This window comes from Achroia grisella, unplaced genomic scaffold (assembly GCF_030625045.1).
Source record: "Achroia grisella isolate CSIRO2021 unplaced genomic scaffold, CSIRO_AGI_Agris_v1 utg204, whole genome shotgun sequence".
Classification (NCBI taxonomy): Eukaryota; Metazoa; Arthropoda; class Insecta; order Lepidoptera; family Pyralidae; genus Achroia; species Achroia grisella.
This window is the reverse complement of record NW_026712703.1, coordinates 2,766,949-2,785,326: the sequence shown is the minus strand read 5'-3', so window position 1 is coordinate 2,785,326 and position 18,378 is coordinate 2,766,949. Positions and strand designations below refer to the sequence as shown.

At 30.1% G+C, this 18,378-nt stretch overlaps 1 protein-coding gene across 1 annotated transcript; it reads left to right on the top strand.

Moving 5' to 3' along the window:
- Positions 1 to 8,400: 8,400 nt before the first annotated feature.
- LOC131841943 (uncharacterized) lies at positions 8,401 to 12,837 on the top strand. Its single transcript, XM_059190347.1, has 3 exons — positions 8,401 to 9,436; positions 9,682 to 10,459; positions 10,804 to 12,837. Exons 1-3 carry the CDS (start codon positions 9,408 to 9,410, stop codon positions 10,900 to 10,902), a joined length of 906 nt encoding a protein of 301 aa, XP_059046330.1. The 5' UTR covers positions 8,401 to 9,407; the 3' UTR covers positions 10,903 to 12,837.
- The last annotated feature ends 5,541 nt before the right edge of the window (positions 12,838 to 18,378 follow it).

Sequence of the window (18,378 nt, the reverse complement as noted above, 5' to 3'; positions counted from 1 at the left end):
GTATCCACTAATTTATCTGTTATCATCATCATCATAATTCATTGATCATTATCCTAATAATTTGGGCTTAATAGTAGGTCGTGAATCAGTAGTTTACTAACTTATAAAGCACACAAGTTGCCTATTCCAACCCAAGTCCAGTTTGAAATACAAACTTTGTAATAATCATAATTAATAAATGATCACACTTTCCTATGACAACAAAATCCAAAGGACCATTTACAGTTTCGTAATCAAATTCAATATATATACATATATATAAGCTACAGTAGATATTTATGCTTATATTTTTATTATCAATGATCACTCAATTTGACAGAAAAAAATTCAAATGTGTTATAAAATATTTTCTTTGTAAAAAAGATTATTATAAAATTGAGAATTTATAAATGATAATAATGTTTTTGTAGAAAATATCGAACTTAAAATTCATAGCGCTGACAATGTTATCTGATTGAACAGAGATTAAGTGCGTAGCGGTTTCTATGTTGATTGTCGCATGCCTAATCCTTATTGTTAATTAAATATAAGTAAATCAATATTTATTTAAAAGAACAACACACAAGTTTTTTTCTCATTCTTCTTGTGATGAGTCTGCATTCCGAATGAGCGGTAGAATCAAAAAACTTGACTATTCAAAAGTGCTTAAATTAAGTTTATTTGAATAAAAATTATTTCTATTTGTATTTCACAGGTCTGAAAATATAGAAGCGTATACTCGCGCAATACAGAAAACGATATTATAAAATATTTCTTTGCATTTCAATTATAAAATATAGCAAAGATCGCCTAGAATAAAATTATCACAGTCTTGGATGACTTTCAGGCACGAAGTCAGTAAACAGCGCCGTAAACATATATGGACGGCAGTTTATTACTAGAAACGTTTTTACGAGCGACCAAAGAAAAAATAAAGTTTTCCCAGGACATTTAGACAAGTTATTGTATTTTTCACAACTAGATTTTTCGCAAAATGTTTTCTTTAAGAAAGAAAACATTTTTTTGTTTATACCTGCGCAAATTTATATATACATATATATATATAGGTACATATATAACAGGTACAAAGTTGACATCAAAGTTGAAATATATAGGTATATTGTTTATATTCGGTCGGTCGGATCGGTTAAAGAATTTTGGTTAAGTATTCCATATGTGTGTTGTTGTTATTGTTATTTACTATGCTTAATTTTTATAGAAAAAAAATTGCTATAAATATATAAAACTTTCTCAAATAGGATCTGTATATGTCTGACAAATCAACCATACTATTTTGAACAATATATAAAATCACGTCTTACGTAAACAAACCTCTCCAGAACTCATCTTCTAGATGGTGTGTTACATTGAAGTATGGATTAGGTTATGACGCATCGGACCAATTGTACAGACAATACGACAAATCATTTGATATTCACCACGTAGACTGAGCATAATATAAGAATAAAGTAAATAACAACTTTTGCAAAAAAATATTTAACTTAATTTGCCTACGGCATATAAATTCTATCAAAAGCTGTTATTTTAGCATATCTATCATATTTATCTCATCGCTGTACGTAGTAAGAAATGGCTCAAAAATATTTAATATTCGTGGGTTACTTTTTTATTATTTCACTATGATATTCAAAATATAGATATATTATCTATATGTAAGTGCTTATAACACAAAACCGGCAACATTAATTCGATCCCAAGAATTCTTATCACTGATCACGTCCTACTCAGTTCACTTATAATAATTGTATCCATCCAGAGACTTCTACATCTTTTTCTCAATTTATTTTGACAGACAAACAATATTTTTCTGTTTCAATTAACTTCAACATTGTGTTACTATGAGATTTCTAAATCAATCTAATCTTGTCGCTTCTACAATATTTATATAAGATTTACCACATGATATAATAATTATATCACTACTATTATTAGGTTGTACATACTTAGATATTGGCAACTCTAGCAAACAGACATAACTTTTATATCAAATATTTTTGAAAAAAATATATATGTATAATATAAAAATAAGTAGACGTTGAGATTGCATGTATTCTATACATCATTATTTTAAGCAAAACGTTTGGTAGTTAAAGTATAATTGACTATTACTGCTACATTTCAATTCTTATTTCGCGAAGGAAAATTATATGTTGATGTTTATTGTTTTAATATATTACAAATAATATTTTTGTGTACGATAGAATTTTATATCAATTTATAGATTTATAAATAGATTTATAGATTCATAAATATTTTAACCACTTGCACAATCTGTCAATTAGATTCACAAAATTTAATTATATAGATATATATATAATGAAGTTTAGTAAAAGTAAAGTGCAGCAGCATCTTTAGCTTTATCCAATACTGATTATATAATAATAAAAAAATTACATCATACTTAATAATGTTCCAAACATTATTGAAACACTTACACTGCCCCCTTACAAACATTAGATAAATTTGTTGTATTTTAGATTTTATTCCAAGAATTCAGTACTCTATAAATACCTGGCAGCTCTATCTATGTATATATATATTTAGGCCTTTACTAAACAATGAAATAATATCATAAAAATATACTATTCGAAATAGATATATATATCCAAATTAATAATGCCTAAATTCAATTCAATGTAATTATATACCTTTGTCAAAGTACTAACTAGATCTACGATGTAATATATTTGATTACTCTGTAATAATTATTGGAAAAGTTTATTTTTAACTTTCCTATAATACTACTTTGTTGAATCCCTAATAAAACTGAAATACTGTAACATCAAGCATCCACCAGCCCTTTCTAAAAATAGAATCAGCTACCCCCTAGCTCGTGAAATATACATACATATAGTCTATGCGTTAGATAGAGATGGACTATAAACACCTGCGCAGCAGCGCTAACTTTTTACGTCTTGACAGAGAAATACTTAGAAGGCGATGTATATGTATTCTAAAGAGGAAAATAGATAATAGTCTATCTATATATAAAGAGGTAAGGGCGACTACTGAGGTAATTGGCTCATCATATTTTTTTTTAAATTGGGAACATGAGACCATCAATCTTATGTAAATCGCAAAAAGTTCTATATGATATATATATGATTATATACGATCTAGACTACATAAATTTGGGTGTATGTCCAGTGTATGTTTACAAGTACGATGGGTAATTTATCATAATGTAATTCATAACAAAAGATGAACACGCGATCAGTAACTTGAATATTGTTTGAGTTAAACCTCGATGAGCTAAAGCGATAAAATAAGATATAGAAATTTTCAATTTATTAACGTGTTGTTAAAAATATTAATTCTAACAACGGAATACTGAGAATTATTTAACAGACACAGGGGATCGTTTACTGTGTAATTTAAACATATTTGGGCAGGCAGTCAGTATTTGCAACGAATCCTGACGGTTACTGGATAATGCAAGCTACCTAACGTAATACCTGTTAAACTCAGACTAATTCAAGTCCTCTGAAAAAAATAAGGTGATTCGTGTACCATCATGAAACTACAGCAATCGAAATTATGTGAAAAATACAGATAACAAAATATTTTTTGTATGAATCTATGTATCAACTTTGTTTTCAGTACCACATATTTGCAATCACTTGTGTTCAAAGATTAATTATCAAGATATTCACCAAGTCAGCTCTAATTAAAACAAAACATTTTTGTGTGAAACTATGGTATTCTTTTTCAGAAACATTAAAGTTTGTTAAACAGGTACATTACATTTTTTGGAAAGGATATGTTCAGGCTTCTAGATACGTCTATTTCTATTTTATAAATGCAAATAAATGCTGGTAGGTATACTTTAAGTATCGTAATTATAATTCAAGGTAAAACAAGTAAAACAAAACAAGGTAAATTAAAATAAACCAATCGAAACATTATTGTAAAGTAAGCGAAATTATTTTTGAAACCGAAATTCACTCTAATTACAATAGCGTGGTCTTCAAACCGTTGTTCATTAAAATGATACTCATACAAAGAAAATAATAAAATCGCAAATTTCCAAACAAAGTAAACAATGTTGAAACATTTTCATATTATAAAACGTGGAAGCGAAATCTTAAAAAGTATTGTTATAATATTTTCCGAGAAAATTTATTATAATAATGGGCATGTTATATATAATTGTCAGCCTCAAGCGACGTATACGATGTATACATAAAGAATTAGGCGTATATAAGTCATATAATTACACGTTATATAAAACAGATTCTGTAGTTGTATCTAAACTAGCTAAACACATATACACATTATCTCCAAAGTACTTCATTAATTCTACAAATCACTCTATTACTACCAAATTCGTTTACCAAGGATTCCAGAAAAATGTCCATGTATTCTTCCCTTTATTACAGAAAGTGGTTCTTATGTAACAGCTCCCTAAATGTGAAAGGTCAGCGTTACTTCTTTTATAGTCGTATAGATTAATGAAATTACCAGTGTTAACCGCAATAACAACTGATTAAATCTCTCAGTTATGGTTTCTTATATAAGGAGATAATAAGAAATACAGAAGAATTTATGGGATAAAAACCTCAGGAATAAACGAATGAAAGCCTAGAAACTAATGTGCTTAATTCTCAAAAATTATGACTTGATATGCTTCTCGTCTTATCATTCTCTACCAGCAAAAATAGCTAACAGTCAGATGTACTATGTCATACTAATCAATCAAATGAAATATATATAATTATATACATGAAAGCAGTACATTCCTTCAATAAACAAGTAACCCAAAACTCAGTTACTTTGTGAATTTCTGAATTTGTTGAGTTTTTCTTTTGATTCAAAATATGATGAAAGTAGATTTTATTTCCCCAGGGAAATGGAAATGGATTTTAGTAAAAACAAACTCCAACTTCTTGTGTTATTAAAGCCCACGGGTTTTGTACAATGTTTGCGGTATTCAATATTTTATAAGATACTTCATTATAACTGTACGTGTAAATATGCAAATATTTTCCCTAATTATTAATTACATGTATATATAACATCTTTAACTCATCTTTTCATCCCTATTCAGTACTTGCAATGACGTGCTTTACCATCTTATTTTGGGAATAAAGATATAATTAATCACTATAAAACTAATAAAATATCAGTAATAATAAAAAAATTACGATATCGGAATTTTTATTACTATTTATCTACGTAATATTTGGAAACTTCCTTTTCGTTATACATATACTATATGTTACATATGTTACATGTATATATGTTTGCATTTCGACAATAGATCACACTTATTTTTATTTTAGTTAAAATTAGACATACTCAATTCATATCAAAAACTAGTAGAATTTGTACAAAGCGACGAGTCTTCCGATATGTATCACTAGCATTACCTGACGATGTAAATAACCGTAGTCTTGTTATCATATATGGGCAATGGTTACCACTTAAAATTAGGTCGGACGATAGGTTGTTTGGCATTCCACTCACATAAAAGGAGAAATCTTCCATGTTTTTCAACTAATTGAAAACGACTGATTGTCAGTTTTTTTAGAACTATTAAACTTGGTTACAATACATTGTGGTAAAACTAACAGATATAGAACATCATCATAGAGCTGAACTCCCGACCTAGTTTAGTGGCTTGACACAGATAGAATGCAATCTACTTGTACACCTGGACCGGGCCTACATCTACTTGGCCGGGTCGGCTTGACAGGGTATAAGCATTTCTCGTATGTTATGTACCTATAATATAATATATTTGTAAGACGAACTTTAAGTAATTTAATTAATCATCAATTTGACAAATAATGATAATGTATGACAAATAATGGCTTAAAACATAAATAACATAATCTGAAATAAACCCCAGTTTTAGACGACATTGTTTTTAGTTATATGTTTATTTATTTATGTAAGCTAAATTCCTCTGATAAATAATTAATCACAATTTATATAATAATAAATTTGTTAAGTAATTATTGCAGATTTAGAATAACAATTATATATAAGTATACTATGCTTTATATAATATGATGGTAGGTAAATAAATGATTGATTGTTTACTCCGGGAGGCTTTCAGGCAACTGGAGCATGATTTTCAGAAGGTGTTGAAACGTGTATCTCTTTACTGTGTATTTGTATTTGTGTATAATACAAGATCTCGAGTTTTGAGCATAACAGATAATACGAGTATAATTCCTATGAATAAATATCAATATCGATATATAACGTAACAGATGTTGCACGGTTAAGCCACGATGGTTTGTGCTGTAAGTGTTAGTTGCTACATCCCGTTTAAAATTAATCTCAAATTTTTAAGACTCACTTTCCTCTATATGTAATAAATGTTCAAAATTCTATTACTATTGTGTTTCCATTTTAGATGAGGACGAGTAAGATATTATTAACTTATTACTTTAGTACCATATAAACATATAGTTAATAAGCAATCACTGACTATCGAATGGAGTATAATGTGTCACATATGTGTTCACATACCTTTTACAATTCTCACATAAGTCATTTTAATCTAAGTTCTCAGTATCAAAAAATTTTATTGTTGCAATAAATGACATTGATTTTATTTAGCTTATGAGAACATAACACTCATAATTCAATATAGACAAAAGTACTGTAAAAAAAACGGTTACCACTTACCTTGAGATCAGCTTGTTTGCGATTACAATGACATTAGAATAAAGCTATAACAATTAGTTCCAGAAAAATGTTATTTATACTAATCCTAATTTAGCAAACTTATAAGTCTGTCATATACCTAATATTAGCGTTTTTTAAAAAAGTATAAAAGTTTTACCTGTGTCAAATATTTCTATGAGATATGGGGTAGTTATATAATTTTGCATTGTATCGACTTGCAACGACGCCGAAAAGGCGCCATTCGGTCGTTGATCCCATGTTTGTGACTATATACTTCCGTACCGAAACTGACGATGCACTTCGACTGCACCCAAATCTCGATACCTCCCTATCTCCCGACCTACCCCATGGACCACTTCTCGAAAGCTGTAAGTACCTGTACTTCCATACAAACTCAGCTCTATATGTTCCTTTACTATTACATAAACTGTATAAAGCAGTTGGGTATAATTTCAGCAATAATCATAATTTTAACAAGTATCGTTATAAATTATGATTATTACAGTACTCGTATTTAAAGATTATATTATTTACAATTAATTTGATTATTACTATTAATGATATTATCTAAAATTTAATCTCATCTAAAGTCTACTATACAGATATATCTCAATAAATTCTTGTATTTTTATATAACAGCTTTCGATAACTTTTGTAATAAATTATAGCCTAATTAGAAAAAAACATGATACGCTCACTTTAATCAGGATGAATGATGATATAAAAAGTAGGTAAATAATATAGTAATCATATTACATATTCTACAAATAAAATATGAAGGACTTCTCATATGGTACCTGTGCTGGTTATATGTATACTATTTATGTACTAAAATTGCAATTTTTTTATGTATCTGGAATGTCAAAAATGCATTTCAAATAGACAGTCCACGTAATGTTAACCGTCGTCTATATTATAAATAACATATTATCATGTGATACTTGTGTGATGCCATTCCAGAGGACTAAGGTAATATGCCTCTTATCCTGTAATTGCACTGCCTAATCTCACCCTAAAATAGAAACCCAATGTTATTAATATGTTATTGTTGCTTAAAAAACAATGTGCGTCGCGGCTGAAATATGTGAGACTAAGATACCCACGCAGACTTTTACAAAGTCTACCGCGGTAATTATTTTATTGTATCGGTTATAGATTAGTAAAGGTTATAAGCCAAAAGCCCCAGACCTATTAATAATAAAATATAATAATATTTTCTCAAGGCGCGTATATGTAGAAAATTTAAAAATAACATTTAAAAGGTTTAAAGTTTTTTGTCGTTTTATAAATATTCTACTGGCTTTTGGCTTGGTATAACTCTGTATTCATCATCATCAGCCCACTGCAGTCCACTGCTGGACATAGACCTCTGCATTAATTAAGTATAATGGAAAGAAATTATTAAATTAATATATCATAGTACCTTATCTAATCAGGTACCTGAAAGACATTATTTATATTTGCCACAGTTCAGTACAGAAAATTAGAACTTCAGGGCCCGTAGTCAGCCATTGAGGCCCAAAATAACCGGCTTGTATTCAATAGATACGTGCCTACAATCTTATTCGTAACCTATTTTTCGTGAACGCCCGGATTGTGCCCAAGTCGGTGTCAATTTAGAACTAACACATCACATACCTGTTTGTTTTATTCGAACGTGATTTCTATTTTAACTTCTGTTATTATCTAATAAAGATATTATAAATATTTTGACAAATTTATAATAATTATATACATTACCTTATTACAGCGTAGAGGCTGATGATAATAATAATTTTACTAATAAGATAAACGCGAAATTTGTGAATATAGATGCATAGATAGATGGATGGATGTTTGCTACTTTTTCACACAAAAACTACGGAACGGATTTTGATGAAACTTTACAGTATTATAGCTTATGCATCAGAATAACACATAGGCTACAATTTAAAAAGATATTATGTGAATTTGGCGACAAAAATGATAAATGTTAAGTAAGTCTGATACAGATAAAGTTGCGCGGGTCAGTTAGTATTTTCATATATCAAGGAAATTACAAGCAAGCCAGCATTTTGTATAAAATGGGTTTAATTGTGCTAACCCTAATTTATACATAGACAACATTTAAGGCAAGTAAATTAACTTGATGTTGCCCAGTACTTTTATTTAGAGGTTCCAATGATGTCAAATATCCTATGTTCAACCAATATTTGACTTCGACTTGCCTACCTAACCTTAACAAAAATCGGTTTAGTAGAACTAGGTACATAAAAATAAGATAACTAATGACATAAGAATACACGAAAACAAAATGATTCACAATGCTACGAAGGAATTAAGTATAGAACGAACAGACTACGAACAGCATCCAACTGCGTAACTACGTGGGCGGAGTGGCACTTAGTATTTTTCATTAGTTTTGTGTCTCATTTGATAACATACCAAAATATTTGCGCATGATGCATTAAGAATTAAATTGAAAATACATTCTATAATAAAACTACTAATATATCGTCTACGAATTAACGTCAAAGCCCGGAAAAGAGTGTTACAGAATTGCAAGATGAATATAATCTGCGGGCCCGATCGATAGCAGTGTAGCGCGGAGTATGGGGAGTAGGGAGTCGGCAAACCTGGGGGTTGGGAAAGGCTGGGGATACTAAGGGGGGTTCATTCAGAACGTGTGGGCGGCGAGCGTGGGCGACGCGCTTATATAGCCGCCCGACCCTCCTTCCTACGTAGTCGTGCTTCAAACGCTCCCTAGCTAACAGCAGACAGTGTAAAAAATGTGCAACATGCAACTTTCGAGTTTAAGGTATGTATACATTTTTTTATTTATTCGTTTCCATTAGAATTTTAAATAATAAAAATATTGTGAAATTATACCTTAAATATTTTAATGTTATATAGGTATTTATAATTACTTATGAATATTAAAGTTACTAGTAAATTTAATACACAAAAAATATTAGCCCATATTATCAGTCAGAAATTAAAGTGTATTTTATTGTAAAACGAATAATAGTGAAGTTTGTATATTAATTGAACTTTTTTTTGTAGAATGTTGACAGTCTTACTTGGCTATTTAATAGCACAAGCTAATTCATACCCAATGCAAGGATGGCCCATGTACCCACAAACGGCTAGAGAATATCCCGATGACGAATACTATTATGCTCCAAAAGTTCAATATTACTATGATGCCCCAGCAATAAGTGTACCTGAGGTTTATGGACAAGTACCATACCCATATTATTATGACCCATATGACCATTTCATGGCAAATGACGCTCCAAAGAGGCACGAAGAGAGACTCGCTGCATTGCCTATAGGACAGGAGACATGGTTCGAAAGCGACTCTACACCTCGTTGGCGATCTAACGATGTAGATGATGTCAGTGCGGCGTTCTTAGATAATTTAATTCTGACTCAAATGGCTCAGGATGCACAGAGACGCCGAGAGAATGCTCGCGCAGCCTTTCCGCCTGTTGATTATGAGGAAAGAGACACCGAAGACGAAGATGTACGTGAACTAAAGGCTTTGGCGGGAAAACCTCTATACCATGTACCCAAAACAGTCCCCAGAATTGAAGATGAAGATTATTCGTCTGATGATGGTTTCATAAACTGGAACGGTAACAAGAGAAGCATTACAACTGCCGCGCCTATCCCCAGCACGGAGATGCCTAAATTGGGTCAGAAAGAAGAAGTCATGCTCCGACCAGCACAAATCCAAACACATCAGAATCATCGTACGACACAAAACAAAAGAAATGCTTCGTTTTATGACACAATTGCCCAATTATTAGCGAATAAATCCAAGAACACAATTGAACAAGTAAGTAACCATATTCGTTTATTTAAATACACAATGGTTTTTATATTTTTGTTACATAGTTTGTATATTAATACATAATATTTTGTTTAATATATCTTGTCTATAAGAAATATTCACGGTTGTTTTAGAACTTACTAAGACCGTGGAAACCCCGAAGTCTAAAAATAGCATGGCCGGGCCGGGGGTGGCGGGTGACACGAACAGGCTGAGAGGCCGGGTCAAACAGTGGGGGGAAGGGTACTAACACTAAATATCACCTATAGAACACTATCTATACACATTTTCGACTTTCATTTATTAATAGACAAGGTCGTTGTTTTAACATTTTCCTATTTTGTACACAGGAATCAACGAAACCACGGAGGATCGATAAACGCTTTGTGGCGGGAGATAGAGACCTCGTCGTAGAACTACGTGGTCTGAAACATCGCATTGCAACTTAAACAGATGCATCTGATCACCGCCAACAAATATGAGACTGAGTATTATGTAGACTAAATAGATATCGACCACGGCGACGTAATGGGAAACAGCCGCGAGATTTTCAAAATAACTTAAAAAAATTAGCATGAAAATTATGTCCATTACACAGATCGGTAAAAACGTTGTCTATACGCATTTTCGTGTTAATAATTTAAGAATTATTGACAAAAAAGTTAATCTATTAGGATCTTTTTTCGATTTTGTAATACATTTAAAATATTTTTAATATTCTCGGTTAATATCTAATGTATTTAACTTCAATGCAGTATCTACAGATTAGAGTTGAGAGGACGTGTTGATGATTATGAGAGTAAATGATCGTACAAAATATGACTATAATATCCGTTATAGAATGAGTTGACTGTATATGCATGATATAAATATATATATACATATATATATAATTATTAAGAAAAAGTTGCTCCCTTCAATTGGCAGCTAATATATCGCACAACATAGTGTGCATCTGTAAATATTTGTAGGTACTGATTGTCTAAGACTTAATTATTATTTAGATAGAAATTAATTCATCGAAATTTGTGAAAATAATCGCAAGATAATGAGTATTTTTTTAAAATACTTAAATTGTAAGTTTATAAGTTAACAACATCTAATTGAGCTTGATCAAGTGACACTTTTGTGAATGATAAAAGCTTCTGAACATCATCAATTTTAGTGCGGAAAAACGAGAAATAGACTGTTATTTATCTCTGGCGGCCTAAATATTTCGTTATCATTTTAAAGCGATATTTATATAAATCTACCATCTTTCAAAATATGTATTAAAAGAGATGTACTTATTTACCTACAAAATATATGAAATGTATAATTGTAGTACGGGCATTTTTCCGTATAGCATAATATGAATAGGTAAACACATCTCTTCAAGTGTATCATACAGCAACACAAAAATAAGTAAATTGTTATTAGGTATAGTATTGTTACTCATACTTGTCTTTTTCAGATTGATATCTGATCTCCTTTTACATGTATTTTGTACCTGTTCTATAACCAGGTGCTAATAGCTATTATAATTTCACACTACAATGGTCTACGCTGACAATACCACAAATTCTATTTGCAAAGCAAAGTGTAACATATATATTATTATATAATAATATACATACTATGTATAATATATCTACATATATACTTGTAATAAAGATTCTCACAGAATGCTGAGGATTAGGTGATATTTTAGCTTTACAGCTTCTTAACTAAAATTTTGAAATACGGGCGGTCTATGAGACGTTAATGAAAATATTAAAATTATTGCGTCCTTTATCTTTTTCATTGACCTAATCCAAAATTGAAAGTTATCCTTAGCTTTTTTAACTAGTGATTAAGTACTTCCCTCGAATTCGCTATTTTTCTGTACCACTGCGATTTCCTAATATTTCTCGCAACAATGAATTCGTCGTTAAAACGTAGGTAACGTATCTTACAAAGTACATATCTGTTTATATAATGTCAAATTACTTACATACCTGTGTTGATTAGATAGAATCTAACCAAATCCTATAACTTAGTTTGTAATAAAATAATTAGTAGATACATATGACCTGTAAAGTATTACTAGTTGATGTTAAAATTAGTTGTCGATAATACATGTAAATTATTTGCATATAATTCCATAATAATTATAATTTATGTGACCCTAAATATAATTTTTTTGTTAATAATTTACTCAGGTCAATAATAATCGATTGCTCAGAATAATGTACGTACAGTATATAATGGTAATTCCCTTATAATTTGTAGAGATATCAAAATATTTTAATACATGGCGTATTATTTTCATAAAAATACAAGTACCTTTGGATAGGAGTCCAATTATTAGGGAACTACATAATAGCAATGTTGTATCTAAATTATGAAAAAAAGATGAAAAAATAAATACCACTTCAATATAAAACCTCTTTTAATTGCCTGTATGTCCCTATTATATAATTTAATTAAATTGAAGATTATGTTCTATAATTTATATATTTATTAAAACTTTAATGCACTATACATACATATACAAACATATGGCAGACTTACCTTGAAGTATTATTCTCCCAATCAAACATTGGGTAAACAGAGATTTATGTGAGCAGTGCATTTAAAAAGTAATGAAAAAATGTATATAAATCTTATTAATATTATAAACGCTGAAGTTTATAAGTACATTGTTATTTTTGACAAAAACTACTGAACGGATTTTGATGAAACTTTACAGTAATATAGGTTATACATCAGAATAACATATTTTACAAGATACAAATTTCACGCGGATAAAGCCGCGGGCACAGCTATTACAAAATAACAATATAAAAAAAACTATGATTCAGATTTAAACGAATGCATAATCGTATATAATATGTACTATGAAATAAATAATTACACATTAATATACACAATATTTATAAATATTATGTGTAACATATACTATTCAAGGAGTCATTCCAGGATTTTATAGCCTAGAAATGAAGCTCGTACGATGAGCAGAAACAAGCAGAAGTAAATTCCTAGATGCACTAAGTTTATAGAAAGAAATATTCCCATGAAAACGGAATATGTTATTAAGATACTCAGGTGAGTTTGGATCGTACAGTTATGAATAAAGAGTACACAAGAGATGGACAGATCTGCGTCGGGAAGCCATTTTAGCTGATAGCGGTAAGAGAGATATAGTTGGACTTGTTAAGACCGAAAATGTAACATATACAGTTCTTGAGAAGACGATCGAATTTGTTTAAACGATCCTCATTCATATATCAAGCATAATTCAAGCATAATCGATAATCAGCATGGTCGCTGATAATATAATTATAGTCCAAGAGCTCTTGAACCCTGTGAATCGATCTTTCTGTAAGGCTAGAAAATATTCTAGTGATGAATTATAGCAAGCTAAGTCCTATTATCGCCACCTGATAGTTCAGCTTCAATACAGACATCGATCCTTATATCATTTGAAGTGTAAAAAATATTTAAAGAATTGTTGCTGTTTGCAATTCTATTATGATTCTATCATTTATTTAAAGTACGAAAAAGAAATGGAGGACCATATGTCTCAGGTGTCAATCAAACAGACTAAGAGCTTATGTACCCTTTGGTTTTTCTATTAGACTAGAAATTCTTCTACCAATAAGTCATTGCATGTTAACTACAATTACCAGAACCTAGCATGCACCAACCATGCACGCCATATATTATCCGTCAGTCTATCTATTGTTTAAAATGTAATAAAAATATAACCAACTTGTCTCTGTAAGCCTGAAATTTGAAAGTAAATCAGTTTATTCATTGTAAAATAATTACAGGTGATTTCGATGACCATACATAGATACCTGATTCGTTAATCTGAAGGTGTGTAGTACTTCATTAAATCGGTGAAAATAAACTATCTTCCGATTCTCCCAGTAACTGTACCGCCGTACAATATACTTATATCCATATTTAGAAGTGAATATTGTTTGTTGATACTTTCTCAATACTACTATTTCTATAATATACTAGTCGCCCACCCCCGGCTTCGCTCAGATCATAACTTTGTGGGTTTTGTATATATGAACATATTATATGGCCAATATTACTCTAGTCCTATACAAACGATAAATAAATAAATAAATGGATTAAATTAAACATCGGTCATGAAGTTTTACGGTTTATCCATTAAAACAATCAAACTATACCTCTTTATAATAATATTAATATATTTAACAAGTTACGACAGAAAGGTTTATGATAAAATCGTGTATCATCACAGATTATTCTATTATTTTCTAAAAATAAGTTTCTTATTCTTCCCTCTATAATATACATGTGTATTACATATACTTCTCCCCACATACCTTTTATGACATCAAATATGTATTGAATCTGAACGTATATAAGTAACTAAAATGCACTATTAAACATTCTTACATATAAAAATAGCAATGTAGTCTATTCATTCAGTAATGTAGCCTATTCAAAGCAAATAAATAAAAATGAAAAATACGAAGAAAGAACACTATTTATTCATCAATTATGAAATATTATTCAGATTTTTTTACTTCGATATATATGTTAAAAAAATTATTTGAAAGAAAGTTTATTTTTCCTGCAGCCTTCAAAACTTTACGTAAAACTAACTTCATATGTTTTTATATTTATTAGCAGAAATCTTAAACATACCAACAACCTTCTAACTCTCACAATAGAGAAATTTCAACATTGAAACTTCTCTAAAAATATGTAGGTAGTCTTTGTTAAAATTTATAAAGTAAAAAAAAATTAAATGTACTCGTAAGTTACATAATGATATTAGTTTCATGACACTTTATACAGTAATTTAGACAAATTTATTTAATAACTTAAACTAATTTCATAAAATTATTTTAAACTGTTTTTACGGTTGGTTATCTACAATTACTCTACACATTGTATAAAGAAGGTATTTACGACGATAATTGTGATCAGGATGTTTGGAACAGCATCTGAATATCGAGAGCTCTTGGATGATATTATAATGATAAATACCGTTGATATAATGTGTACAATACAGGAACTTAGAATAATAGTTCGTCGGGTGAAATGTTAAGAATAGACAGCGTTTCATCCTGTTCCAAACAGCGAAACAATATACTGACTAAATTCTCAGTAAGGCTTTACTTTCGAGGAAATTTCACTAGAAAATATACTGTATCAAGAGGACGGATATAAATCACTTTTCTTAAAAAAGCAGTAAACGTATACGCGACGTAAACGCGAGTAATAAAGCTATTATACCTAGATATGTAGAAGTATTACAATATTCCCAGAAGATTCCTAATAGATAAAGGAAGGGTGGATGTGGTGTTCTTTTATTACCGGTTCATTAACATGGGGCATCTTCTGTATCTAATAATATGCATTTAATAGTAATTATTACCTACACTACTAATATACATGTTAATAATAATATAAAAAGCTGACAGAGGGTTTTTTGTGAGTCACTTGAACCACTGCACCGATTTGAGAAAATCTTTTTTTTTATTCCATAGTAATATATATATTATGTTATACTAAATGCCAATAATAAGGGCATTGATCTGCCCTAAACGGCTAGTCTATCAGGCGTAAAATTATCAATAAGTACCTACCCTATACCTAGTACCTATACCTACTTATATTCATAGACTTAGATTACGTTGAAAAATATGTAGTATCCGGTAAAATCTATATACAAATACATTTTATTCAGTCAATATATTCATCATCATATTTAATTTTATGACATGATTTTTAAGACTTTAACTATTGATTTGAATTTACCGAAATACAATAGAGAAGCTACCAATATGAATAAATATAAACTTACAACGATATGTATCAGCATTTGAAATCTATCAAAAAAGAAAAGAAAAATCGGTCAAAAGCAAAATCTAGTATGGAACGTTTAGCCGTTTTAGAGATTAGAAGATCAAACAAAACAGACGAACATACAAAAGATGATATTTTTTTTATATGTACCATTTAGGATGTTTCATACCCACAGATAATCACCAAATTCACAGAACATGCAAGTAACTCATAAAAAAAGAGCAAATTACAGCATAGATCAACAAATGTTTAATTATTAGCATTGATTAGTCCGTAGCTTATTTAATCTAATTTTATCTAATAAATAAACTAATCCTAATTTTATAACTAGTGTAAATATATTTTCTCAAAAACGGTCGTGTCATCGTATATTCTGAAGATATGTACGAATATCTTTTACATGATTTCAGAGACCTTGGCTACAGAAAATGCCGAGGACATAATTTAGTTCATAGGTAAATTCACATAAAACACAAATACGTAGATATTATTAAAGTATTCACAAATAAGTAGATACGTATATTTGTTCAGAATGTGAATAAATAAGACTATTCCCTACTTTAACCTTTGACCTTTTCCTATATCACCCACCTACAAGTCGATTTTGTCAGAAAACACACAGTTACGCCCACGTCCTGTTGCTTATCTTCTGGTTGTTATCCAGTCTCGATAATTTGTTAACAGGTACTTAGGTACTTATATAGATCAAATAGATTAGTTGTCGATAAACACCTAGTTGATGAGATCTTATCTGCTTTTAATCAAATATACATACATAGTAACTAAGTATATCTATATGTATAATGTATTTTACATATATTTACATATAATATATTATTATATACATAAAATACATCGTTACCCAGAATAAGTTGTCATCCAAAAGGCTTCATTGGCCAGTGATACAATAGCCCACTCTTAAAATGATAGTAGACTATAAACAAAAGCTTGAGAGCAGAAATAATTTCTGCTTCGGCGTAAAATTAATTAAATAAAGATGATGATAAATATGGTTTAAAAAAACATTTATTACAACACTGTGAACCCACGATTACTTGTTCGTTATTGTCGCCATCAGCACTCGCGGGGTCTGTGGCCACCTTATACTCAAACTTACCTTACCTTAATATTAAGGATATGGTTTACATGTGTGCAATAATGCAAGTATAGCAATATTTTGTCTTTTGTAATTAACGTAAACAAAAAACGTTACAATATATAATAATAATATATTTTATGTTGAAAAATCTCTGGATGCTAACAGCGCCCCGTGAGAGTGATGGAGGATTAAGAGATAGGCACCTACTGAATGTAATAAATAAAAAATACAATTTATATTATTCTTATCTACGTATATAGGGATCTAGTCGTAGAGTAAGTATAATCGTAGGTGTTGCCGAGATATTGAGACATGACAGGATTAACATGATGTCAATTTAGTATCGCCATGAAATTAATAGGAATTAACATTAGTTTTCAGGACGACAATCTGACGAGGTCAATCTGACATGATACATTACAAGTGAGCGGGCAATGGGTCCCCATATACTAACGATGCCACCCAGTAATACTACTATCTAGTAGACTAAACATATCTCTTAAAAAGAGAGATCCCTGTCTTGTCCATATTAAGGGGATCAGGAATTGCTAGTAATGTAGCCTCACTTGAAAACCAAATATTGGCGTGAGCAGGAGCACCATTCCATATTCGTCTATTTAAAAAACCGATAATAGTCATGGTTCCAAATTACAATGGTAACGTAGACAGAAAGTAGAAATAATTACACATTTCTGTTTGCTATGAAAACAAAAAAGTAACCACAGTTGTCAACCACAACTTCAAATGTACATATACATATTGTGTATATATTTACTGAATTTACTTCAAAATTTCATGTAGCAACTACGCGTCTTTGTGGTGGGCGGCACCAAAGGGCGTCTGGAATATTCTTTTATTATATGCATAAGTTGAATTCCCATTCGATACTTTTTGCCAATTATGAAATTTATATTTATAATTCTTCTTAAATAATGTGAATAGTCCATTTGATTACTGGCTGATTGTTAACTCTATAAAATCTATGGACTCTGTTAAAAATAGACACAAA